The 25,703-nt window shown below is 51.0% G+C and overlaps 1 protein-coding gene across 11 annotated transcripts in view; it reads right to left on the bottom strand.

Moving 5' to 3' along the window:
• Nucleotides 1-3,035: 3,035 nt before the first annotated feature.
• Nucleotides 3,036-25,703, bottom strand: part of LOC309589624 (sodium- and chloride-dependent GABA transporter 2) — a gene marked incomplete at its 5' end in the record, with an annotated part of 48,235 nt that continues 25,567 nt past the window's right edge. For 10 of the 11 annotated variants that reach the window (XM_082309989.1, XM_082309983.1, XM_082309987.1 and 7 more), the window contains 10 exons: nt 3,036-3,487; nt 4,674-4,844; nt 5,253-5,353; nt 5,997-6,099; nt 7,242-7,379; nt 7,507-7,619; nt 8,206-8,330; nt 11,166-11,269; nt 20,547-20,681; nt 24,538-24,670. In XM_082309989.1, coding sequence (XP_082166115.1) covers nt 3,368-3,487; nt 4,674-4,844; nt 5,253-5,353; nt 5,997-6,099; nt 7,242-7,379; nt 7,507-7,619; nt 8,206-8,330; nt 11,166-11,269; nt 20,547-20,681; nt 24,538-24,670 — 1,243 coding nt within the window. In that variant the 3' untranslated portion in view covers nt 3,036-3,367. Of the gene's footprint in view, nt 3,488-4,609; nt 4,845-5,252; nt 5,354-5,996; nt 6,100-7,241; nt 7,380-7,506; nt 7,620-8,205; nt 8,331-11,165; nt 11,270-20,546; nt 20,682-24,537; nt 24,671-25,703 lie in introns of all 11 variants that reach the window. The other variant, XM_082309986.1, reaches the window with a different exon arrangement.

The raw sequence follows: 25,703 nt of genomic DNA, 5'->3' as shown, positions 1-25,703 counted from the left end.
GCATTAATGACCTGGGGCAGAATCTCAGGGACTTCTTTATTTTTATGTGAACCTCTCATCCGAAACTAAAAAAAAAAAAAAAAAAAAAACCCAAACAAAACAAAACAACCACACACAAAAAAACCCCAAACCCCCAAAAACCAAACAACAAACATGAAAAAAACTGGGTCTTTCATCTCATCCCCATTTTCTTGAAAATACTGGGTTGAATTCTCAGGCTAAGTTGCAGATTTTGGATTCTGAAGGTGGGAAATTTCCAACAACACATCTCCCATCTAAAGGGACATCAGCATCTCCCCAGCTGAAGAAGGTATGAGTAGGGGCAAATTCCACAGACTGCAAGAAGAGGAGTACTGGGCTAATCTTGAATGCAATGAAAATCCCTTTCACCATAGTCAAAATCATGAACAATCACCGTATGCCAAAATCACCATATTCCAAATGTCACCAAAATTCCCTCTATCCATGGCATCTTAAAAAGTGCTGTGAAAAATGTCATGTCTGGAAGTGTCAAATATATTAATTTCAGATTTAGTCCATCAACCTTCTCAACGAGCAATACAGAATATACTCAATTCATATTTCAAGGCAGGCGTCACAGGTTCCAATACTTTGTCTTAAAGTCCTATCAGAAATAAGACATTTATTTAAGAATGTCCAGCAAAACCTTTGGTTTTCTTGCTTATCTGACCTGCCTAGCTCATCCAAAGCTTTACAGCAATTGGGTCATGTAGGACCACAGGCTTGGGAGGCTTCCTGGCTCATATATAACCAGATCAATAAACCACATGCCCAATTCACTGGACACCAGACTGTTTTGAAACAAAGCAAGTCACAAGCCTTTCAGCAGACTCCCACTTTGCCTATATGCAGCTGAGCAGACTTTCTACATCAGCCATATTTTGGAGATAGCTGTGGACAATTACTATTTTCTATTAGGGTTAAAATATCTTCTCAGTGGGCCAAATTTCTTATAGATATTACTGGAAAATGAAGGTATAATTCTGTTTAAGTCTAGAATTATGTGAATAAAAATATATGTTGCTGGAGCTTCTAATATGATTCACACAAAAAGCCAACAGAAAAAAAAAAAAACTTCTGTATTGAACTTCATTCACTCATTTCTAGAAGTAATTTCTACCAGTCACCATATCCAAGTGGCAGGGCAGCTGGATGGCTCCATCCTCCATCACACTGTGGGTCTCTTCCAAAAGGGGCTTTCCCCGGGTTTCTAAGCACTTTCCTACCCTCAGCTCACACGTGAGCACCATGGCAGCTGGGGAACCTGGAGCTCTGAGACTTGGAGGCTGCCCAGGAAAACTGTGACAGCCGGTTTGGCCCTGACCTCCCGCTCCCCAGCCCTAGGCCTTCAGCATCCCCGGCGTCCTCCAGAAGCAGGGACGGAGGTGTGCAGAAACCCAGTGGATGAGATTTTGATAGGGGAGGTGCAGGGCTGGCCACGGGGGGTTCACCCATGGTTGCACATGCAGCCTAGCAAAGGAACCCGCCCGCCCCAGAGTCCTCATGGAAAATAGGCTGAGAAAAGGGAAAACCGGCTGGAAATGAGATGAGGTTTCCACAGCCACTCTGGAACAGAGCCAACAGAGCCCCAGAAGACCACAGATCAGTGGGCTCTCCCTCCTGGAGGTTAGATCTGCACCATCACAAACCCTCCCAGCAGCAATCCCCTCAGCACTTGGTGCCCATCAGAGTTTCACAGTCTCTATGAGTGAAAGCTCGTGACCCCTTTCCATCATCGACCCGTCTCCCATCTCACGTCACCAGGCTCCAACAACATTAAACTGGGGAAAACCAAGCCCGAGAAAACCAAGCCCAGGGACTTGCCATCGCCTAGAGGTCTAAACCAGTACGTGCCACAGCTGGGGTCACCCTTCCGTTCAGAGAAAACCTCAACAGGCAACGCGGAGGGGAACATGGCGGGGTCATCCTGACCCGGGGGAAAACTCCTCCCCGGCCCTGCGGCTGGTGAACAGCGAGCCACCGGCCCTGCGAGCGGAGCCACCCAGCTCGGAGGCTCTTCCCAAGCGGGGGTGGCGGGGGGTCCCGGCCCGGCCGCGGGGGTGCCCGCTGCCCCCGCCCGCCCCGCGGGGACCCCGGCCCGGCGCCGCGGCGGTAGCTGAGGTCCTGGGGCCACCTTGTGGCTAACGGCGCGGACTGCTTTCGTTTGCCTCTCCCCGCGGCACCAGGAGCCGTGGCCGGAGCGTGGTTGCCCACCCGTGTCCCTGTGCCCTTCGGGAAGCCGAGCACCTCCGGCCGCTCGCCCAGCTCTGCCCGGGCCCCAGCTTCCTCAGGGTTTCCTGGGAGCCATCCAGCTTCCCGGGGTTACGTGTCCTCTGGCTGCCCTCCTCGGATGCTGCGGCTACAGCACTTAAAACACAAGCTCTTTGATTTTTAATTTTTTTTTTTTACCCAAACAGCCTGGAAACGAGGGGCCCTGTTTGTTAACTTAACATGCAGATCCCGCTTCAACCGCGCAGCCCTTCTTCCATACGCAGGAAAGCCAAAATGACGGGCTCTAAAGCACCTGGAAGGCAGTCAGCACAAAAAAGACACAGACCCGCAGAGACGAGGGAGAGTTTCCCATGATCCTTCACTCGCACAAAGAAAACGCAAACCCACGCGCTTCTCTCAGACCCCGGGAATAGCCCAGTGACTCATCAGCCAGATGACTCTTTTGGCTGGGAGATGGCAATGGCTCCAGAAGAAGGTGGCATTGCACTCTCCACTTCACCTAGGTACCCCAGGCCTACCGCTTACGGGGGTCTCCGAATGGGTGTTCCCTGTTTTCCTTCCTACCCTAACCAAGCTTCCTTTCCTCTGGCCACCCTCCCATATCGATGTGCCAGTGCAACAGAGATCCAGACCTGAAGGCCCAGCACAGCTCCGCTAACACGCATCCCGCCTAACATGCTGTGAGCAACGGATGCTGGTGAGACAAAATTGAGACAGAGTGGATCTAGAGAGGAAAAATAAGGATTTAATGGAATGAATGGAGAAGCTCCCAAAGTCCACACTGGAGCCACACCTCTGAGACTCTCTGACACTCTCCGCTCCAGGATCAGTCCTTCCTTTCTGCCCACCAGAAGGCTGGGGATGCTCAGGAATACCGGTGCTTGATCTGCCCCTTCAGGGCCCTCTCTAGAGAGAGGATTAAGGTGCATTGCTAACTCCATGCAGACCATCTCCACAACAGCCTCTTCCTCAGCCCTTCAAATCTTCCAGGGAAGGGAGCTCAGCCCAGAAATCCCTCTCTCCTTGGCGAGTGAAGAATCCTTGTGTTATCCAACAGGTGGTAAAGGCTGTATAGAAACCATCCTGGGGAGAGGGAGGGAGAGCCACACTGGTCCTAGCAATGAGATTCGAGCTCTGTCAGCATCAGGAGGCCAGCTCTGGTGGAGGGAAGGGGCTGTCCTGTGCCTGGCATGGAAGGCAAGTCCTCAAGTGGGCAGGTGAGTTGGCGGAGCCTCTGGAAGGCAAAGGCAGGGATTGAACACAGCCGCGAGGACAAAAGGTGACCTGGGCCCTCCCCTTCCAGTCATGGGTGTCAATCAGCCAGCCAGGCAGGGCTGCAGGTCTGGTCCCTAAATGCCACAGATGTCCCAAATTAGGACAGTCAGCACTTCAGAGACTGAGGGGATAAACTCATCTTTGAACCACTTGTCCCAAGACAAGCACTAAGTACATGAGAGACCTGAGACACAGTAGGAAAGCTCTGTCCTCCATTTGCTCCAGGCCAGGGCTAGAAAGCAGTCCAGAGAAAGGTTGGTGCCCAGGTACCTCCAGGTCATCCCATCCATCAACACAGACTGCGAAGGGAGAGCCTGTGCACACAGGTTTGGCTTTAACTGGGACACCAGGTGCGTAAGGGGCTACCCTCTAGGTCATGCAGTGTGGCCCTTGCCACGCTCCTGCAGCTGTGCCCACTCCTCCCTGTCTGTGCTGGACACAGGGGTCAGAGCCCATTGCTGTCACAATCCGTTCTTCAGCACTTGTGGGAGGCAGAGAACGGGTGGGATGATCCTGGAGGTTCAGGACTGTCTGCGAAACCTCCTCCTGAAACCATGAGCCATGGCAGGGATGGGATGCCTGTCTGGAGCAAGCTCTGGTTTGCCAGGTCTCTGCCTTCCCAATGCACATCCAGGACAGCCAGCAATGGGTCACAGCAGCTCCAGGAGCTGGGCAGGCCCAGGGCACTGAGGCTGAGATGGAAACTCCAAACTCCCAGTGATCCCCTACACCCATCCCTATGGCCTCAGCATAGACTGGGGAACCCAGCTGCCCACAACACTCATGGGATCTGGAGCTTTCTCAGAGCAAGTCCCCAAGTCTCAGTCAAGGGCAGCCTCCAAACTGACTCAAGGCACTGGAGATCATCTTTGTCCTCTACATCTAATGAACTTTTTCCTAATGGTGCTTGCAAAGAGACAGAAGCAATAAACAAAGGGCACCAAGAGGCAACAGCCAGCTTGGAGCAGCCCTCCAGCCAGGCAGAACTTAATAAAACCAACAGTCAGTTATAGCAATGGACTCATTCAATCGATTTATTCTAGTCTCCCTGCTAATTAACCTGCAACACAAAAACAATTACCTTCAAGGCTGGACTTCAACACAGAAGCACAGCCCATGCCCTGATCCGAGAGCACCAGCCTCACCTCTCTGAGGGAGCCTTTGATGGTGGAGAGTTTGTAGACAATCCAGAGAGGGATGCACACCATGGAGGAGAGGGCCAGCAACCAGCCCAGGGTGTCTCCCCACCACGGGTACACGTACTTCTTGTTGTAGGTCAGTGGGGTGTATTTGATCAGAGAAAACAGGAAGGTTGCCTGGCAAGGTGGAAGAGACCAAGAGAAAAAGAGCAAGAAAATTAACATCATTAGCCAAGAGAGGTCCTTCCTGGTGAGTCCACACCTGCACAGAGTCTCATGGTAACAAAGAGCTCCTCAGGACAGCAACAGAGAAGACACCAGTCAAGCAAGCTTTTCTGGGACAGCCCCCGTGTGCAGCACTGGGCACGGCAGCAAGGAGCTCACCCCACCAGCAGACACCTCTATCACTGCTGAGCCAGGCCCCTCTCCCCATCGTTTAGCCCCACGCCTGGCCCCCAAAGCCACAAACACACAGAACAACAGCCCATAGCACAGGCCACATATGTATATATGTAGGTATCTATATCTCAGAGGCACCCAGCTCTGCCCATTTTCCTCCCCACAGCTCCTCCTGTGGGCCCTCACCATGCAAACCGCCGGGGTGATGAAAAGCCAGCAGTATTTGATGATGGGCCATGGCCGGTAGCCGATCATATCTTCAATGTTATCATAGAAACGCTCGGCACCTGCGGAAGAGGGGAAGCATGCCTCGCTGCTACCAGGGAAGGAGGGCAGCAGGGTCTGCATGTCCAGGGTCCTGCTTCACCACTGTTTGGGCGCTCCCCAGAAGATGAGGGGGTAACATCAGCATAGCCAACAGCCCTGTCAGGGAGCTCGCCATGAGTGTGGCCAGGAGGACTAACGTCCTCTCACCCCAGAACAGCCCAGTGGGTCAGCAGGGCCAGCCCCTCCGCTGCCATCTCCCAGGCTAGGACCTGAACCCAGGCTGGGACCCGAACCTAGGTTTTACCCATCCCTTGTGAACATCAAGGCTGAGAGAAGGCTCTCAAAAATGTTTGAGGGTCTCAAACTCCTCTATACACACGTTGGGAAAAGATTTCCTAGCCAGCTCCAAGTCCCCAAGGAAGGACAGCCTCAAAAGCAGGGACACATAGGAACATGCTGGGGATATCTGCCAAGCAGATCTCCCAGGGCATTGCTGCGAGGAAGTCCCCGCTAGCTGACTCCAGGGGCACCAAAGCAAGGGTTTAGAGGTCTGCCTTGCACTGCGAAGCGATTGCCAAGAGAAGCTATGGACCAGCATTTTTAGGATGGACCAAGCAAGAGCCTGAGAGACCAGAGCTGGGGACCCCCCTGGTTCATACTCACCATAGACCCAGGCGATGCAGAGAGTCTCGAAGATGGCCACAAAGAGCAGGCACATGCCACTGGCAGCATAGTAATCAAAGAGCTGGAAGACATACATCCCACCCTGGGAAGGGCCAAGCGTGCAGCGAGGCAACGTGGGGAGGGAGAGAGGGGAGAGGAATCAGGCACAGGCAAAGAGCTCCAGCCAGAGCAGGAAACAAACTCAACATCTTCCCCAGAGATGGAGGCGCCTTCCTCTCTCTGGGGCATGGTTTTAGCCAACAGCAAAGGCCACATCCCTAGTGCTCAAGGCCTGATGGAGACATGCAGGAGCCCTGCTCTCAGGAGTCTCTGCAACCCTTCATTCCAGGGCAGGAAGGGGAGGGCAAGTGACTGCCAGGGATCGTGGGGATATTTTAGGACAAGACAAAAACAAAGCAAATCTTGTATCTGCAAGTGAGGGTGGAAACCCCCTTAAGAGACACAATGCATCTGATTTATTTCAGCCTCCTAATTTGTCCAGGGAAGTAGCAGTGCATGCAGTTTTGCAAGTACCTGTTGCTGTGGGCCCAGAGGCTGGCAGCTTGGCTGTTTCACTGCCCAGGTCTGCAAGGCTGTCTACAAAATGGGCCTGCAGGTAAGTCCAGGCACAAAGCTGCAGGTGCAACATCGAAGGCAGCTTTTTCAAAATTATGCCCAAACGAAAACAGAAGATGCAAAGAGCATCATGGCAGCATCAATCCACACACACTTGCTGCTAGGAGGAGTTAAAGGCTTTAAACCAGAACAGTTTAACTCCCAGGCAATTAATCACAACAAAGGGGATATATAGGAAATCAGTGTAATAGATACAGGGCTCACTCAAGCCCACCAAATTTCCTTACACCAAGTGTTCGGATAGCTCCATCCAGGAGGAACGAGAAGGACAAAGGTGCTCCCCTCACCATTCAACAGGCTACAGCTGTAAAGGTTTGACTCGTGTAAAGATAAATCTATAACCAAAATATGGGCTGTCCAGAGCCCCAACTATCAGTCTTGGCAGGAGAGATATCAGCATTGTGACTGGCACAAGGGGTGAGGGCTGGAAGGGAAAATGCGAACACCGCGGGGAGGAAGGGCAGCCTCCCCCAGGCACCGTGCAGCAGGATGGGGCTCACCAGCAAGCTCTCAGCCCCAGCACGGACCCCACCACCCACCAAGCCCCCCTCTGCCAGGGGGGCACTCAGACCCAGCAAGCACTACGCAGGTGGTCTGAGCCCAAAATACCTCTGTGAGCATCACCAACCCGACGAGATAGGAGAGGACAGAGACCAGCAGGATGAGGGTCTCCCGGCGGTTCTTCTTGCGGAAAATGGTGGGGTACATGTCCACAAGAGCTGTGACGAGGCTCTCCACGCAGACAAACTGTGAAGAGAAGAGATCCCACCTCCGTCAGCCTGTCCTGACCGGCTCCCCAGCCCCACTGCCCCGCACTCAGCCAAGTTCAAGCCTGTCCCGAAGGCAGGGAATCGCCCTGCACCTGTGCCTTTACCTGGCTGTCCAGTCCCAGCAAAACAACCATCAGGAAGAAGAAGCACGCCCAAAGCGGGGAGAAGGGCAGCATGACCACAGCCCGAGGGTAGGCGATGAATGCCAGGCCAGGTCCTGCGGGGAGAAGGGCTTTCAGAGCGGGCAGCGGCATGGCAGTGGAAGCAGCATGGCACAGCTGATGCAGACCCGCCTGAGGCGGCCACCTGCAGCACAGCCTGCAGCCATGCAGCCTCTCGCTTCGGTTATACCAGCGCTGTGCATGAAACCCAGGCTCCTCGAGGAGTGGAGGAGCCCAGCAGGAGGGGAGGGAAAGGGGACACAGCAAGCTCCGGCTGCATTGCCATTACGGGGGCTGGGAGCCACAGAAAGCCTCTGAGCTCAGGGGAGCACAGCACAAGCCTGGGCACATGCCATGCAGGTACCTCACACCCCCACCAAGAGACAGCAGCTGCCTAACCCTAACCCTTTTAGGCAGCTTATATTGACCTCAAGACACAGCCATTGCATCTTAATATTTCGTGAGTGTGCATTTGTTTCTCCCTGTTTTTTGAGGCAGAAAGCAGCGCTGCCCACCAGGATGGGAACCTGCAGCTGCAGCATCATTTGCCCCAGGGTGGGTATCCTGTGGGCATGCTCCCCTTGCTGAGGGGGGCCAAATGGCAGCACCCCCGCCGCCCCATCCCACCGCAGCCCCACTCACCTGACTCGGCCACCTCGGCGATGGGCACGCCCTGCTCCCCTGCCATGAAGCCCAGGATGGAGAAGATTGCAAAGCCAGCCACAAAGCTGGTGCCGCTGTTGAGGAAGCAGAGGGCCACGCAGTCCCTGGGAGGCGGGGGCACAGCATCTGTCAGGTGGGGGTCCACACCCCACGGCCGCCTCCCGGGGGCCCCCCCGCTCTCCCACCCCAGCCACTGCGCCCACAGCAGGGCCTCTCTCCCAGCACCCCCACAGCTCAGCTCAGCACCAGGACCTGCAGGGGCAGGCCCCAGGGTGGGCAACGCAGCCGGAGCCCCCGCCAGGGAAAGCCTTCTCCAAAGACAACATGAAGATGCATTCCTTACCTAAGCTCCTCGCTCCTGAGGTAGTCGCTACATATCTAAATGCCTGATTTTTTTTCTCTTTTTTCCTCTCTCTCCCCTGGTCCCTCCTGTAGCAGCAAGTACCAGAGATTATTTTTGTCTGAGAAGGGGGCATGGGTTTTTTCCTTAATAGATTTCTCAGACCAGTTGTAAAGTTCTTGGTTCTCAACACTACCAGATATCTCCTGGTCCTCACATTATGAGAAAAAGATGAACAGAGCCATCCAATTTCTTTTCTCTGATCTATTCCCTTTTGTCACTGTTTCATCTCATTCTCACCCATCTACTCTTTAAACTAAATATCTCTTATCTATCCAATTCCTTTTCATGCTCCAGTGTCCCTAGTCCTCTTGTGACTGCAACCCTGGGGACAACAATAACATTTGCAGCATCTTTCCGAGGTATTCTAAACCAAACTGAATACACCCCTTCTGGCATTTCATGGCCTGCTCTGACTTTATTAAATATTACTCTGCAAATCCAGTGTGATTTTCTGTATCAGTCTTTAGGTATCTAGCATTTTGCAGGCTTCATGCTCCTCCCTGCACGTTAACTAGATCTATTCACGGTCTGCAACCATTTCTAGAGAGAAAGCATAGTTCACGCAGAGCCCCTACACAGTACAAATTCAAATTATTCCTTCCAAAGCACAGCTCTTTGCATTGTCAAGAACTGCACAGCACCTAACACCACCGCTCTGCCTTTGCGCTTGGTTTCTAAGGCAGGAGAGACTGAAAGAGGCCTGCAGGGTGAGCCCGCAAATCTCCCAGCTGGTAAGGAGGGTCACGCTCCACCAAGCTCAGCTAACCCAGTGGGAAGCCCATGCCAGAACCTCATTTCTCCAGTGGCTATAAACTGCCTGCTCACCACTCAAATTATATCCTCAGTCATGTTACACAAATTCCCATTTATTTCAAATCGTTCCTCTTCCTTCCCGGTTTTTCTCCCTCTTTCCCCGGATGTATGCATGAAAGGGGAGCCCTCCTTGGAAAGGCATGGGCTGGGAGGTGCTCTCCAGTCACCTGCCAGCTGGGAAGGGGTGGCATGGTGGAGGGTAACAGGCGGGCAATGGCCAGAGCAAAGAGGTTTCTCCAGATTTTCACCTGAAAGGGAGCCCTGATGATCTTCTACAGTCCCAGAAAATGCCATTTGGTGCCATGTGGGACTGCTGCCATGTGAACAATGGTCCCTCCTGCCCATGTCCTTTTCTTTTCCCAGGTCACCAAAGGTTACACCTAGCCTGGGATAACGGAGTGGGACACCATGCTGTTGTCCCTCTGCCCTGTTAAAGCCTGGTCCTGTCTCCCTATGCAAACCAAGGTTGCTGAGCGCAGGACGGACTCATTAAAACCGGGTCCATGCCTGGGAACAGGCTGGTGCGATGTTTAACATGGAAATTAAGAACAGTTTCCCTAGCAAAGTCAAATAGTGTAAAGGGGCTGTGTGCAAACAGACATCTCTCCACTTTCTATAGTGTCTCCCAACTGCAGCTACAGAAGCTTTTTACAACCTTGCTGCTAAGCAGCCCCTGTCATCATCTCCATGTTATACATCCAGACTGGAGATGCAGAGGGCTAATGCCCAAGGACATGCAGCAGGCCACAGCCAGATCTGTTATCTCTTTTTTTCCCACAGCTTTTTCTCTCAAAACTGCATCTGGGAGAAGGGGCATGAAAAGAAAGAGGAGTCCAAGCCCAGCTGCTCTTGGAGAGGCATCCCAACAGCAGGAGTGAACTTCTAAAGAGAAGAGAGAGAAAGATGCCAAGCAAGGACCATGTAGCCGGTGGTCTGCCTGGACCTTCCACAGCAATGACAATAAATTCAAATTTAAAAGTTGGAGGGACAACCCACTGCAAGGAGGAACACAGGCAGCAGAGAAAGGGTGGGAAGGGAGGTGGGTAGCTTTACAGGGCTCTTCCACTTCCACTAGCCTTTTACCCCTGGGGATGCAGCTCCAGATGCTGGATACATCTACAGCAAAACGAGTTTATTTTCACCTGATCACTTCAACTTGACAGTCTGATTGAATCTGGCAGCCTGGCCCATCTCTGCTCAAGGGCAGTCCAGCACAGGGAGAGTATGCCAGAAGCAGAAGTCATATCTGCAGGTTTACATGTAGACCACAGATAGGAACCCAGAGCACTGGCAACTGTGCAAGATGCTAAGTCCAAATGTACCTAGGAAGGATAAATGCCAAGGTAAAAGGACTCCAGTCTAGAGCCATTAGATCTCACAGCTCTGCTTCCCCTATGGCTACTCATGCATTCATGTAATAGGGGAGGTTGTGGTGTGGGCTGGGGTCACAAAGCTAGTGAAGCTAGGATCTGACTATGCTGGGTCTCAGCTGGTGTGGAAGAGGGGATTTGTCATCCATGGCACAGACAGAAAGTTCTCTTGGTAGAAAGCACAGAGAGATGGATTTGGGGAGAAAACACCTGGAAAGAGTTTTCTTCTGCCTTGAGCAGAAACAGAAAACACGACACTTCAAAAGGCCAGCGCCTCCAGCAGTTCACCAGCCTATGTGCGCTGATGTTCAGAGAGGGGAATGCTCTAGGCAGCAGAGCTGCGCTCCAGTTACCTGTAGCAGTTGTTATGGTATTTGTTATAGCTCCCCAGAGCTGTCAGGCATCCCAGACAAATTGCATACGAAAAGAAGATTTGAGTGCCTGCATCCATCCAGACCTGCAAGGGAGATGCAAACACAGGTGAGAAGACAAGGCGCAGACAGAGCGCAGACACTGCATAGATGCGAAGAGGCAGAGTCCCAGGGGCTGCTGTAACCAGCAGAAAGGCCAGTAATCAGGAGGTCAGCAATACCCAGCATTTTAGACAAGCCTTTTCTAGGGGCAGGTTATATAGTGCCAGGAATTACAGCGCTCAGTAAGGCACCCAGGGGGTGCTAAGAGTGCCAGAGGGAAGGGATGCACCGGGATCCTTGCAAACCCACAGCAGGTATAGCTCTTCATCATCTCTTTCTTCCTTGGGCAAATCTGCACAACCCTGTGACTCTCCAGAGCCTCCCAGCAGTGAGAGACCAAATGAACACTTTCCACAAGAGCTGAAGGAGCCCTCTGCTAGCAGAGGAGGGGGACTTGATTTGGGCAAGTCTGATCTCCCACTGAGTGGCACAGGTACATACAGCTTCTGGTGGTGGCCCTTCTCTCCAAAACCTAACTTAAAGGCTCCGAAGCTTAAAAGAAAATTAGCTGGGGAGGAGAGAACTACTAGAAATAAACAGAGTTGTTTGCAAAAGACAGCTCCTAAAAGAAAATACAAGAATGCTGTTAGTCCCACGAGGCGCCTGTGAACTCCGCTTTGCTCTCACTGTCAATAACACGTCCCAGTGCTCCGAGGCTGACATTTGTCAATGCCAAATTTGATCTGAAAGCCTAGCTGTGTGCAGTCACCAATGCAACCGCCGCCACTGCCTTCTGCAGAGAACAGCAAAAGCAGGAACCAACAGTGAGGAATGAAGTAATGACAAAGATTATTAATTAAACCCTCTGTTTTCTAAGATCGTTCTTCCTAAGCGGTTTATAAAATAGAGATAAGACAGTCATTCAACCAATGCTGAAGGGCAGCCACATTCTAGAGACAAAAGAAAAGCTAGTCAGGAAAGAAAAGCAGCAGAAAAGTACTACTGGGACAACTTTAATGAGAAAAGTCTCCATTTGGCGATACCCTCCTTTCCCAGAGTAGCAGTGCTAGTAAGCCCTCAGACAAATGCCAGCCTTGCCCCAGGATCCCCTCTGAGAAGAACAGAAGTCAATGGAAAGCACCACAGAGGTTTCGATGACTCCGAATCACACCATTACCTGTCAGCCAAGACCTCACGTCCTGAGGCAATGGTCAGCTGGGCAACACCTGCCCAACTACCCCTGTTGCTCAGGCCACTCTCACCAATGCATGGTTCTGCCTTTCCTTTTCCATAGTGGCCAAAGAGCAATCATGTGGTGAGAGGTTTTGTCTCATATTTGCCTCTTCTCCTTCCTAGGCTGATGGGCCTTACGAAGGGATGTTACAATCCCATTAGCTGTGATTTTCTGGAGGAAATTCTGGTTTTAGCTCAAAGGGACAGCTGCACAGAACAAATCCTCTCCCTGCTCACTGCTGCAGACCCAGCAGCGCAGTCCGCAGGGAGGGAAAGCAAAGGGCTGCTAGGGCTAGATTTGGTAAAACTGCTCTCCCTGACTGTCTTGCAAGGAACTCTGCTAACGTTCAGCCCTACCACCTTCTCTTCGGTCCATGGAAACCCTGTTCACAATTTCACAGACAGTCAGATCAAATCTCTGATTTGTAGAATGGGAAGGGACAGACGATGTGAGGTGGGAGTGGGACAGCTAGCTAGAGGCACTGGGACGTTGAAAAAGTAATTGACCACGATGCATTTTACTCTTTTTGGAGGAGCTGCATGGGAAGATGGGTTTAGAGAGCAGGGTATTAGTTCATTTTTGCATTTCAAAAAGATTAGAAAAAAATCAAAGCCCTTTTTATAATTGATTCTTAAAGCATCACTGTGCTCGTGGGCAGTAAGGGTACAGCCTTCACTTTTCAGCTACTTCTTAGGGACAGCAAAGCACTGAGGTGAGCTGGACCAGCTACCACCTTTGCATCAATAATTTAAGCATCTTTACACAGATCGGGGTAAAATGTTTTGTTAGGTTTGCTTTTTATTTTGCTGCTCGTTACCAGAGCTCTGTTTTTTCATCAAATTTGAGTTCGAATCACACCCTCGCATGGGTGTTGGAGCACTTGTCATGCAATTTGTCAAGATAACAAAACTTTTGCCATCAAACTGCCTACCCCACGCTTGCCATAACATTGGACCCAGTTGACAAATTTCAACCAGATTAAACAGTTGGTAGAAACCTCAAGGATATCAACTACCTATGAATTTCACAACAGCCAGGGAAGAGGAAAAAGACTGGAACTCATCATCCCCACTGAGTGGAAAGCTACAGGGAGGAAGAGTCAACCAGTGTTAAATATCAGATAAATCACACAAGCAAGAGACATGAGAAATATCCCGGGGCAGGAAAAGAACTGGTGCTTTACCAGCCATGGTAGAAGACAAATATCAAGACACCAAGCTTCATTAGCTCTGTGGCTTATGAAGTGGCTCATTTCTAAAACCCAATGATACCCTTGACTGTGTAGCAGACACCAGTGTGGGGTCTGTGGGCTCCCCGCTCTGCTGCCTGCTCTGCCCAACACAAAAGCCATGGGGTGCAGACTGGGCTGTGTGGGAGCCCAGCCCCAAAGGGGTGTCTTTAGGGAATACAGGACCTGCCTTAGCATATACTCCCATTTGAAGCAAGGCAGCCTGTGGCTGAAATTGTAAATAAAGCTAAGCTTGGCTTGCAGAGCTTATGATCCTACTCGGTTAGCGTGACTGTGAGCACCAGCTCAGCCTGCATGCACTTTATCTCCCATTTTAAAAGGCTACTGCAGCTCTTGGGCCAAAGACCAAGCCACCTTTGCATCCTTCCCAGCCCAGTGGCAGTTCCCAAATTGCTTGGGGGTCAACAGACTGCAACAAGACTGATGCCATGGGTGCTCGTGACCCTTTAGTGATGGAGCCGAGCAGCAGCACCAAGTCCCAGGACTGCAGGATCACTGGGGTCGGAGGACTCCTCAGCCCATCTGTGGTCCACCTTCCTCCTCAAGCCCCTTATGACAAACACCGCTGCCCACCCGGCCCTGCGGGCTCACGGGAGCTAAACAGACTGCTCGTTTCAGAAAACAGCAACCCAAATCTTCCCAAGTTGCTGCCCGTGCTCATTCCTCTCCCTGCAGTGACTCAGAGAAATGTTCTTTTCAGCCCTTCCAAGACCCCCTTTCCCTCCTGTGCTTCTGACCAACAGCCTCTCATTATTTTAATATTTCCACTCTGACTAAAGGGACTTGCTGGGGTCAAGCAGGGCTCTCTTTCCCCTGCAGATAAAAGCGTGCTGCTGTTCTCTGGCCGCTGCTCCCAAAGTGACTGGTAAAGTTTATCCTGTTCAGATTTCACTGGCACATTGGCAGCATGGGTATTTTGATTTGATTGTTGTCTGCAGTTTTCTAAGCCATCCAGTTTATTTAATTCATAATTCAATTGCCTTGAACATGTTGTTTACTCCAGTTTGTAATAACCTCCTACTCTCTGTTTTTAGCCAAAGCCTTCACATCTAGGCTGCAGTTATCCAAGATGGTTATGGCCTATAAGAGGACATATTCCTTCGCCCCTTAATTTTCTCAGCAATATTCACTTTATTACATGTACTGGAATTTAATAGCTCCTTGTACTGAAACAGATCCTTCCTTAGGAAGATCGCAAAGCACTTACAAATAACAGTAAAGACCATTTTTGAGCAAAATGTTATTGAACCCCAGTGCATGTCATACATCAAACACAGGTGCCATGCTGAGAAGCGCCTAACTGTCCCCATCAGCAAGCAGAGAGGATACAGCACAGAGTGGGTACATGCTGCGTGGAAGGTCACGCTCAGCGTAACGCAGAGCAGAGAGCAAAAACCACCCAAGTCTTGAGCTGCAGTTCAACCAGCATTTCTTTTGCACCCAGCATCACGGCTCAGCCCATGGTGCTGGCGCTACCCACCAGTTACCCACTGCACCATGCAAACACATCGGTTCAGCTCAGCCTTAAAAGGAGAGATCTTGATTCCTAATATTTCACCTCAAGACACCCAGGGCACCATTTCCAGATTATTGCCTTTACCCCTTCATTCAGGACTGGCCTACAGGCCCCAGCCCAAAGACCCAGTCCACGTCCCGCAGCACCACATTGGCACAGGGCTGTGCTCCCCTAGGGCCCTGCTGCAAAGAGCCCACTGCCATGCTGCACGGCCCAGGCCAATGTTTTCCCTCATCCTCACTTACCCCAGGAGAGAGGAGGCAGGGAACGCGCCACTGACATTTCCATAAAGCACTCCTGGTCCTTCTGCCCGCCCTACACCCAGCCAAGCATCACGTTCCCAGTCCCAAGCCCCAGCAGGTTGGAAAATAAGTCCTCAACATCCTTAGGAATCAGGGATGGGGTCCTTGTTCCCCAGTTAACCTACCTGTGCCAGCACTCAATGCCCGCCAGCGACCTCATGTAACCCCCACACCTCGGGACACCTCGGGGCACCCACCGACCCATAGGGACGTTTTACACCTGGGGACCCCTCCCGCTGCTGGGTTTCTTTAAACACCACAAGAAAACAAACAGGTTTCTGATTCATCCTGAAGAGCACAGCTGCCTGCCCCAGGGCAGTGCCGAGGAGCAAGGGATGCACTACGGGATGATCCTTGCTGCCCAGGAAGCCAAGCTTTACGTTCGCCCTTGCTCCAGTGCTGGCGGGTGGACAGAAAGACAGCTTTATTCCTTCCTGCTATGTCAGCGCTGAGATCAGACTCAGCAGGGCTGCGCGGCTGTGGCTGGCCAGCCACCCAGGTCCCACGCCGGCAGGGCTGGTGAATGGCGTGGGAGGAGGAGGAGGAAGCCCTGCAAGGTAAATACAGCTGTGCTTCACCCCATGCAGCTGCATTGCTCCGGCAAGGTGGAGGAGAGGACACCAGTCCCAAGCCCCTCTGGCATGCTGCGGGAGCTGCCAGCGCTCCCTCCCTGCTGCTTGCTACCTGCCCTCCGCCCCCAGGCAGGGACAGTGGTGGTGCCTGGGCTTGCAGACCCTCTGCTGGGGCTGGGGGCCACAGGGCCCGGGCGCGAGGGCACATGGCGGGAGCGAGCACAGCGTGCCAGCGGCAGCCCCGCCGGCGCACGCATCCATGCACAGGCGCAGCGGGTCGCCCTCCGGCACGAAAACAAACACACTTGTCTTCAGAAAGGGGAAGCGGGGGGCCGGCAACAGCACAAACCAAGCGCATGGGGTCAAGTTAAAGGCTTGCTGGGAAAAAAATAAATAAGGGGAACAAATAATATTTAGCAGGCCCCACAGTTGCCCTCCCCTCTTGCTGGGAAGCAGCAGCTCTCTCTGGCCATGGAGCAGCAGCAGGAGGGGCCTGAATCTGGAGAGGATCTGGGGGCTCTGACCCCTTCCCCAGTGTGGCTACAGGGGCCCATGGTTAACCCAGCAGGTCACAGCCCTTCAAGATGCATGCACCTCCCACCCTCCCTGTGGTGACCCAAGGGCCCTGCCCTCAGCACAGCCTCTGCAGCGAGAGTTGCTCCGGTGCAAACCGTGAGCCAGACCCCAGCAGCCTCTCTCTCTGGCCACAGGCACAGCGGGCAACCCCCCAAAGACCTGGGGCCACCTTCATCTCTTGCCTCCCCTTCCTGCCGCATCCATCGGGAAAGCAGGAGCCTGTGGGGACTCTGCAGGGGTAAACACTTCCCCAAAAAGCAACCACCAGGGAAATGGGTGAAAGAAAATGAGGAGGAGATAGGGAAGGTTATTTGAAAAGTAGTGTAGATGAGAGAGGGAGAGACAACATGAAGCAGAGGTTGGATGAAGGTAACACTCTGAATTTAGCTGCACAGAGCAAGTCAGGGCGTCCCCGCACGGCGCTGTGCAGGGTCGGGTGTCCGGTGGGGTGCTGGGGACTGCTTACGGGGTGTCTGCAGAGCTGCGGGTCCTCTGCTGGTCCTCAGCACCGACGGAGCTTCCCTGCCCCCAGGAGCAGGGGTACAGCCCCTGCCGGGGCCTTCGGCACAGCTGGGCCGGATGGAAAGCAGGTCGTCATAGAAAGTGCTTCCCTTATATAAAGGCTGGATAAAGTACAAGCACATACAGCAAGGTGGTGGGTTTTCTGGAAATTTCAAGAGGAAAACAAGAGTGGGAGGTTTTGAGAAACATTTGCTTCTTTTCCAAAGAGGAAAATGCTCAGAGGTTGCTGAATTTACTCTTTTTTCCTTCTTACTCACTAAACCTAATAAAATTTAGCTAAAATCACTTGAAACTTGATACCAGAGTGAAAGGAGACCATTACGTTTCTTCTCTTTAAAGCAAACCCAAACACAATGCTGGCACTTTCTGCACCAAGCCCATCAGTCACCTCTTTAAATCTGTCTATTGAAACGATGTCTGGTCATGGTATGAAAGCATCAAGCCTGCCAGCGCCTGAGAAAAGTTCTTCTAATGACAAGTTTCCCACACTTAAAGTTTATTTCTACTCTGAATTCCTCTCATTTCAGCTTCCCGCTAGTGGATCATACTATGCATCCCTCTCCTTAATCACATCCGTAAATCCCCAGTGTTATCTACTGAAATAAACAATTGATAAAATTGCCACAAAGTTAATTGCAAAGGGCAGAGTGATCAAAAGTGGAAATAGTGAACAACCCCGAGACCCCCTTTCAGTTAAAACACAACCCATGCTATGAAATAAGTAGGAACCTTCTGTAGCAGAGCAAATGCAATCAGGGCAGGGGGGGCGCAGAATTTGCACCTAGCAATGGCTGGCATGCTAACATCATAATACTAAATATTATACGAATAAAAAACAAAGTATAGGGTTGCTTTTTTGGATTTTTTAGTTTGGGGGCATATAGTTCAAAATAGATGATCTCTTTCGTGGTTTTGCTCTTATCTGCTTGTATTTGAGCAGAACTGGACTTCATTATTCAAAACTTCTGTTTGGCAATTTCTCTGTATAGTCTGATCTACCTATCAAATGCATTTTATTTATCATTTTAATCATAAGCATTTCACAGATTTAGAAAATGAAGGTGTAGGAAGATCTAGGGGATTGTAGACTTCATGGCCAGAAGAGACCACCATCAATCAGCTAGCCTGAGCTCTCGTAGGCAGGATTTCCCAGTTCTGTCCAAGGTCATTTGGCAGGTGAAAAGCAATGATTTCCACACACCAGTCTGATATTCTGACACTTAATCACATCTCGGCTGCTGCTGCTCCCCTGCTAGAATCTGCTAAATAATGGATCCCCTCTTTTCACCTAGTTTTTCATATACTTTAAAGGGGTTTTGATTTTGTTCCCTTGTATATTATTTGCCCTTTGTTTAAACCTCCCCTTGAGATGCCTTATCATAAGGCTCAGATTGGAGACGGTATTTTTAATTTTTTTTTTTTTTAATTTCCAGAATCCCTTCCCAGGCACTAAAGAATCTTCCATTTTTCCGGGCAGTGCAGGATTGCGAGTAAACAATTACAGCTCACCGTCCTCTGAGCGCAAATCAATTGTAATCGACTTGGCCCCGATGGGCTGGCAGGACTCACGCTGTCCCTGCACAGAGAGCAGGGGGCACAGCTGCGCATGTGTGGGGCTTGGGGCACTAACCCTTCCCTTCCCTCTCTGATGGGAAAACGCAAGAGAAACCCCGAGCCCTGCTACTTGGTTCGGTAGGACGGTTAAAGGATGCTGGAGGAAGGCAACCACTGCTACCAGCTCCTGCTTCTCTCCCGCAGAAGTGAAGCATTCATCAGGGAATGATGGAGCCAGGGAGGGAGGAGGAGCAAGTTTTCTTCCCCCAGTGGAGGATAAGCCATCCTCTTGCTCTGAAGGGTTACTCTGCCTTTCCACCAGCGCATTAGCATGTTCCGGGCTGGAAGGAAGCTGTGCTTCTAAAGCTCAGGCTGTAATTGGAAAAGTTTGCCAGGACAGACCTAATGAGGACACAGCTAGTACCAGCAAAACCATGCCATGCTTGAAGTGGTTTAATTCAGTCCCCTGAGTGACACAGCCACAGTAACAACAGGACGTTTCATAAGTGAATGAGCACCATTTGAAAATGTTATTTTACTTCAGAGGTCTCTCGCACCTCATCGGCACAAACACTGCAAACACAGACCTGTCCTCACCTCCTTCCAAGGCTTGCTGCACCTTCACACCAAGGAGCAGCTGCCCTACCCACTCTCCTGTCCACAGGCAAACTGAGCAAGCAAGAGAGCAGCTGGTGCTGTAAAACGAAGCTTTTCACCCCCTGCTCAGGCGCAGCCTGGACCAGAGAGCAACTCCAGAAAGCCGAGCAAGAACTCCAAGTCCTTCCCGTGATAAAGACCAGGCCGCTTGGAGCTGGAAACCAGACACTCATGTTTAGCTCCCCGGATCGGAAGCTGTAAGTCAAACTGACTTGCACAGACCCACACTATGCCGGTGGCACAAGCGGGACCCGGGGATGCCACCCAGCGGCCCCCGAGGCACTGCTACCCCCACCCACAGGGGTCCTCTCTCCTCCATCAGGGTGCGCAGGATCAGCCGGAGCCATTCCTCCCTCAACACTTATGTCCCAATTTGCAAAATTAATAACCAAGGCAGCACTGGGGCTAGACCAGAAAGAGTTAATGGGGTTACGAAGGGTTTTGTTGGCCTATTTTCCAGGCAGGCACCCTTTAATCTCCTTTGGAAACACCTTCACACAAAGGCTGGTACAACCGCTCAGCTGGAGCCAGGATTTAACGTGGAAGAACTTGTCCCAAAGAGATTAAAAGCAGCAGTCAGGGCACTGACCCTCCCGTCAGATAGGCAGGAATTTCTTACCGGGAACAGGGAGGCGAGGAGGGCGGCGGGGTCCGGGGGAACTGCTGCAGCATTGCACGGCTCCCTCCATCCATGCACCCAGCATGCTTCTCCGGGAAGTCAGAGCAAGCATGCCGGGAGCCGGGCCCATCCCGGTGAGCTGCCAGCACCATGCAGAGCCGCACCCCATGCACAGGCTGCCTCCACAGCACAGAATTCTTCCCAAGAAATTGCAGGATGGCTGATGCCACTCGTGATGAACGGTTAAATCCCACTGGCCATACCCCTGGGCAATTCAGACCCAACTCAGGCTAGAAGGTAACAGGTAACAGCACAGGTGAAGGTGGAGGGGGAGAGCACTGGGACCACCAGAGTATGCACTGATATCACAGCCCTGCCTTATGCCCACAGATGGGAAAAAGAGGAGACAGAAAGAAGAAACTGGAAGAAAGAGAGTGAGAAAAGAAAAAGGAGGGAGAGAGGACAGCCACAGGCATCCATGCAAGCACAGCTCAGCCATTTGACCCCCCCTCCACCTTACCTGGGGGTCCCTGAGGCGACTGAGGTCTGGATAAAGGTAAAACAGGATTCCCTGGGATGCCCCAGGCAGGGAGACTCCCCTGATCAGCAGAACAACCAGCATGAGGTATGGGAATGTGGCCGTGAAATACACCACCTGGGAGGAGGATGAAGGGACAAGCGTGAGCGAGCAGCGCAGGCCAGAGCACACAGCACCGGCCGGCAGCACAGCCCCGAGCCCTGGGCTGGGGGAGATGGGCAGTGGCAGGGGATGGGTCAGGCTGCCTCGCCAAGCACCTTGCTGTCGCCTGCAGTAGAAAGAAATAAATTTTAAAATGTGCCCAGGAAACTTGTGACTTGTCATGGTGTCTCTGGAGCGAGAGAAAACCTTTCTAGTCCTAAGAGCAATCCAGACCCTGAGCCAGGCTGTCACCAGGTTGGAGTCAGAGTAGCTCTACTGATCTACGTGCATCAGAGGAGCCGCCCCTAGTATCCATCTGCACATCCCTACCCCAAACAGAGCCTGAATCACACACAAAGCCTCTTCTCCACAGCATTTAGTGGCAAGGCCAAAGGGGTCTGCAGATAAGAGAGACACCTTGAAACATGATTGCTACCGAAGGACCACCAGGGACAACACTGAGGGTCCCCCCACTCAGGGCTGGCACTGGCAACTGGCTGGTGCCTACTGCTCCCCACTGCAGTGACTTGCAGCCGCTGCCTCTGACTGACCCCTGTTCAAATACCCAACATGGGCATTTCAGGCAGAGCAGGGCAGCACATCTCAGACTTGCCACCAAGGACTCAGACCCAAACAGGACTTTTAACCTGTGTCCTTCTTGCTTTTTATGCCCCTAGCCCCATAAGCAATGCAGGCATACTCAGGTAGGGTTGAAATCCCTTCCTCTAGCAAAGGAGCCACCTCCCTTGGGGCAATGCTGCAGGCCAGTATCAGCTAATCCTTTCAGGGACTCCATGTCAGGTAAATATAACATTCAGTTTGGGGATTACCAGGGTATTTTCAGGACTGTTCAGGCTAATTGCTATAGCATGCCACAGCGACAACACATTGTAGTCTGTGTTTCCCACACAAAGTGATATCAAGGGCTCATGCAGCCTCCCCAGCAACTCAAGTAGTGTCATTAATCCCTTTGCATTACTCCCGCACCTTCAAGACTTATTGATCACCTTGAAAAAAAGTTGTTAAGTTTGTTGTATCATGCTAGGTCAAAAAAGAAACGTTGCTCCTTCAGGTTTTTCCTGTGTGGCCGTGCTGAGTGAGGATTCACATCAGCACGCTTCACTTGAATTCACTACAGCTCTTTTCTCAGCTTTGGCAGTTACGCACCAGAGAGCTAAAACTCATCTCTGGAGGCACTGCAAAATGTAATGATGTGAAATGATTTCTCACACCTACCCATATGAGTTGTTTCAAAATCCACCTAAAGCCTACCACCCCTGAGCGGGGGTCTCAGGGTCTGCCACAGCTATAGCAGTTTCTGCATTAGAGGAGGTCCTACTAAGAACGAGTGTATTATTTCCCTGGACAGTATGACCACTTTTGCTCTGCCCCGGGGTAATCCTTATGATCTGAGTAGTGATTCAGAAAGATTTTTTTCTGGATTCACTCTGATGTACTCCATCTGAATAAAGCAACGTCCAAAGCACCTGACATTGCAATGCCAGTCCTCCTCTAAGTCAAGATACACACTCTTTGGTGATTCAGCTTTGCAATGCAGAAGGACAGAAGGATTTGAGAGAGATCCCATCCTTGAAAAACCACACTACTGGATTATCATCTCTGTCTGCAGCTCCAGATTTTCTATGCATTTCACGTGCCCTGCTCTATAGGTGAAAAACACCTCCTTGCTGGAGCTCATGATTGCCTGAGATGTCTGTGTGAGCAGATCCATCCCTGTCCCTCTGAATCTGTAATCTTGAACACTGAAGGAACCCAAGGACAGCGTCCTTCAACACAGGCAAACACCATCACTCATTTCATTCTCAAATTTTCAAGGAGCTCTGATTTAGAGCTTTTCAGTGACAGTTAATCAAATCTGCAGGTCCTGCGAGTGTAACAATCATCCCTGTATTTACCACACAACCAAATTCTTCCTTCAGGAAATGACAGGGTGCAAGTCTAATGTTTCTCAGCTCATGAAAGCAAGATTAAAAACAAAAATCATAAAAACAGCTCACTGCCTTTGAACCCTAGTGCACGTTCTTCCAGGATGCCAGGTTGCACATTCTTGGCTGGATCTCTAAATAACATCAGTTTTAGGAGCTCAGAATACAAACTGGTAGTTGTCTGGCATATGATCTGGATTCACATTTTGGTGACATCCTATGTGCTTTACAGCCTGCACGAACTAACATGTTAAGCTTTTCACTCAACAGTCACTCACATCTGCACTGAGACCAGAGGCCTGAATTTGGAGAATTTTTTGCTGCATTAAGAGTGCCAAACTCCTATCTAACAACAGGAACATCTGGATCCAATGAGATATTACTCAGCGCTTGGCTCAGACCCAATCTTTTTATTTCTCAGGCATTGTTAGCACTAACTACATCACTAGGAACCTTGCCGGGATCAGTGTGATCGTTCTGTCTCATGCTGGTCAACAACATCCAGGGTTTTATTTGAATATGATCCACATGCCTCAGCAAAGTGGTTCCATCTGTGACAACCTCCTGCATCTGCGAGCACTCCTCGGGGTCAGGCAGTCCCCGCCTCGGAGGATGCGAACCGCTGCTGCTGTTCTGAGTAGGGTGATTTCAGCTCATGGTGTTTGCCCCTCCACAGGCAAATCCCCAGAACTAAGGTATATCTCCTCCCCAGTGGGACAGTATTCCCACAGCCACCATTTTAGATGGATTATTAAATATGCGGAGGGTTCATAAACCTAGGGACACTGTTGCTTTACTGAAAGAAGGTTTCTGTTTTCAAGAAGATAAGATCTCACGATCCCTAGTCCTTTTTGCTAAAAAGTACTTGCATTTAACCTAGAACTTGTATCTAAAATAGATTGAATTTGTTCTCAGCACTTCCCACACTATGTTTTCCGTATCTTAGTATCATATTTGCTGTTATTAGACTGCCTCTGCTTTCTTTTACCAGGCCACCACAGCAAGCAGTTGCTCTTTTCTTCTAATTTTACTCCATGGAAACCAGAAAACATCATCTCTGCAAGCTGCTTGATTTCCCTGTCATGTTTCATAATCCCAGACCATTCTGGAAGCAGGAGAAACTGTTAACATCCGTGCCATCAACTTGATGGAAATGGATGCAGCTAAAATTTACACCCTATCACACATGATGTCTTGTTCAAAGCATGCGGAGAAGACACCATTTAGATAACATACTAAACCTCTTCATTTCCATCTGTTCTTGCTGGCTCCAGACAAAGCTGGCTGGGAATGGGTCAGGAGGCAGTAGCAGAAACTAAGTAATGGGGTCAGTGCAAACGACAGTCACACCAATCCTTCCCAGAAGCATTCGAAGAAATACCTCTGTGGTGACAGAGGAGACCTTTACTGCTGGGGAATATGAGCAACTGTAGGAAGAGTTGGGGCGAACAAAAAGAAAAAAAGGAAGATCCCCATGGCAGAGAGGGCTTTGAGGCCATCAGAGTTACCTTCATTACTATCTAATGAATTTGAAGATTTTCCAGCTGCATTTGCCAGTAGAGGCGAAAACATGCTGCTTGCTCACACCCAATAAATAGGAAGACTGCAGGGTCTCCTGGGCCTGTGGATGGAGAGGGGCCAGATGGGGATACACATCTTGGAAGTTAATGCTCTGAGACGTCTCAGCGCTCCCATCCTTTCCTACCCAAAACACAGAGCCTGGCTCACGCTCCTGCTGCAAATTGAGCCCCACAGACTCCTGCCAGCTTATACAGAGGGTGGTTCCCAGGGGATCCCTAGGATCTCTCTGAACGTACAAAAGGTGAGTAGATCAAGCACTCCAACTGCGATCAAAGGAAGAGGCTTGATCTGAACCAAGGACTCACCTTGCCTGTGGACTTGACCCCTTTCCAAATGCAGAAGTAACAGATGATCCATGCCAGCAAAAGACACAGAGCCAGCTCCCAGCGCAGGCTGCCCAGATGCTGGATGCCATCGGAAATCTTTAGCACTCTCCTCCTGCATTAGGGGGGAAGCAAAGGAACATCCAAGTGTCACTGATGTTGGTCACTAACATTCCCAACACCACACTGGTTCTCACCACACCTCCACAGCATCTGATGGCTTTGGGGAGAAGAGCTGTCTTACTAACAAGGTCCATGTCTGAGCTGAAGCCTCAGAGGAAGCAAGCAGTTCTCCCCACTTAAAAGTACCACCGGCCTGGCAGATCACGCATGGACACTTGCTTGTATGGTCACTCCAGTGCTGGCCTGTTGGGCCAAGACATTTCTTCTCCTGTCCTCCCCACCTTTCATCTGTCTTGTCCTCTAGGGTAAGAGCTCTCTCTCTGCAAGAACATGCAGCACTTTGCACACACAAGCTCTGCCCAGGACTTTTTCATGCACTTTACAAAGTTCACCTACATTTCTGACATGCTTCAAACATCAGAGTGAATGATACATTGCACTTGCCATGCAGAATCCATCAGGACCACCCAGGAAGCAATGCTGTCCAATCCCTTCCCCATAGCACACTTCTGTCTTCAGGAGCAGCTACACATTTCACCTCAGGACCCAGAGCAGCATAGCATCCCGTACCATGACTAAGACCCAACCAAGTCCACAATAATCCCCATTGCACAGTCAGAAGAGGCCACCTTGGCATCCTCTTTCAGCCAGTGTAGAAATAGGATCCTGGGCTAGATGGACCTTGGTTCAGCTAAGGTCTTATGGTCTCACCCTGGCCATAGCAGCAGCTTTCCATGTCATGTAGATGTCAAATCTTCCTCATCACAGAAGTAAGGACTCGCTGTCCTCCATCTCATACACTGCACAGGTGGATCTGAGTGTGAAACACCATGGTGCAGTCCCAAAACCCCAAGTCTGAGACAGGCAGAAAGGGACATGCACTACCCTGAAGCCTAGCAGCAATGCCCGCCCTAGTGCAAAAGACAAAAATTATCCTAAAATAAAGGTCGGCCTCCTGGAGAACCAGTCTAAGACACACTGTCTCCTTTCCTGCCGCACGCAGCAGATATTGAGAGGTTGAGAGG

The sequence above is a fragment of the Platalea leucorodia genome (assembly GCF_965183815.1).
Source record: "Platalea leucorodia genome assembly, chromosome: 4".
NCBI lineage: Eukaryota > Metazoa > Chordata > Aves > Pelecaniformes > Threskiornithidae > Platalea > Platalea leucorodia.
Note: the sequence above shows the minus strand (reverse complement) of the source record. Positions and strands in the feature narration are given on the sequence as shown.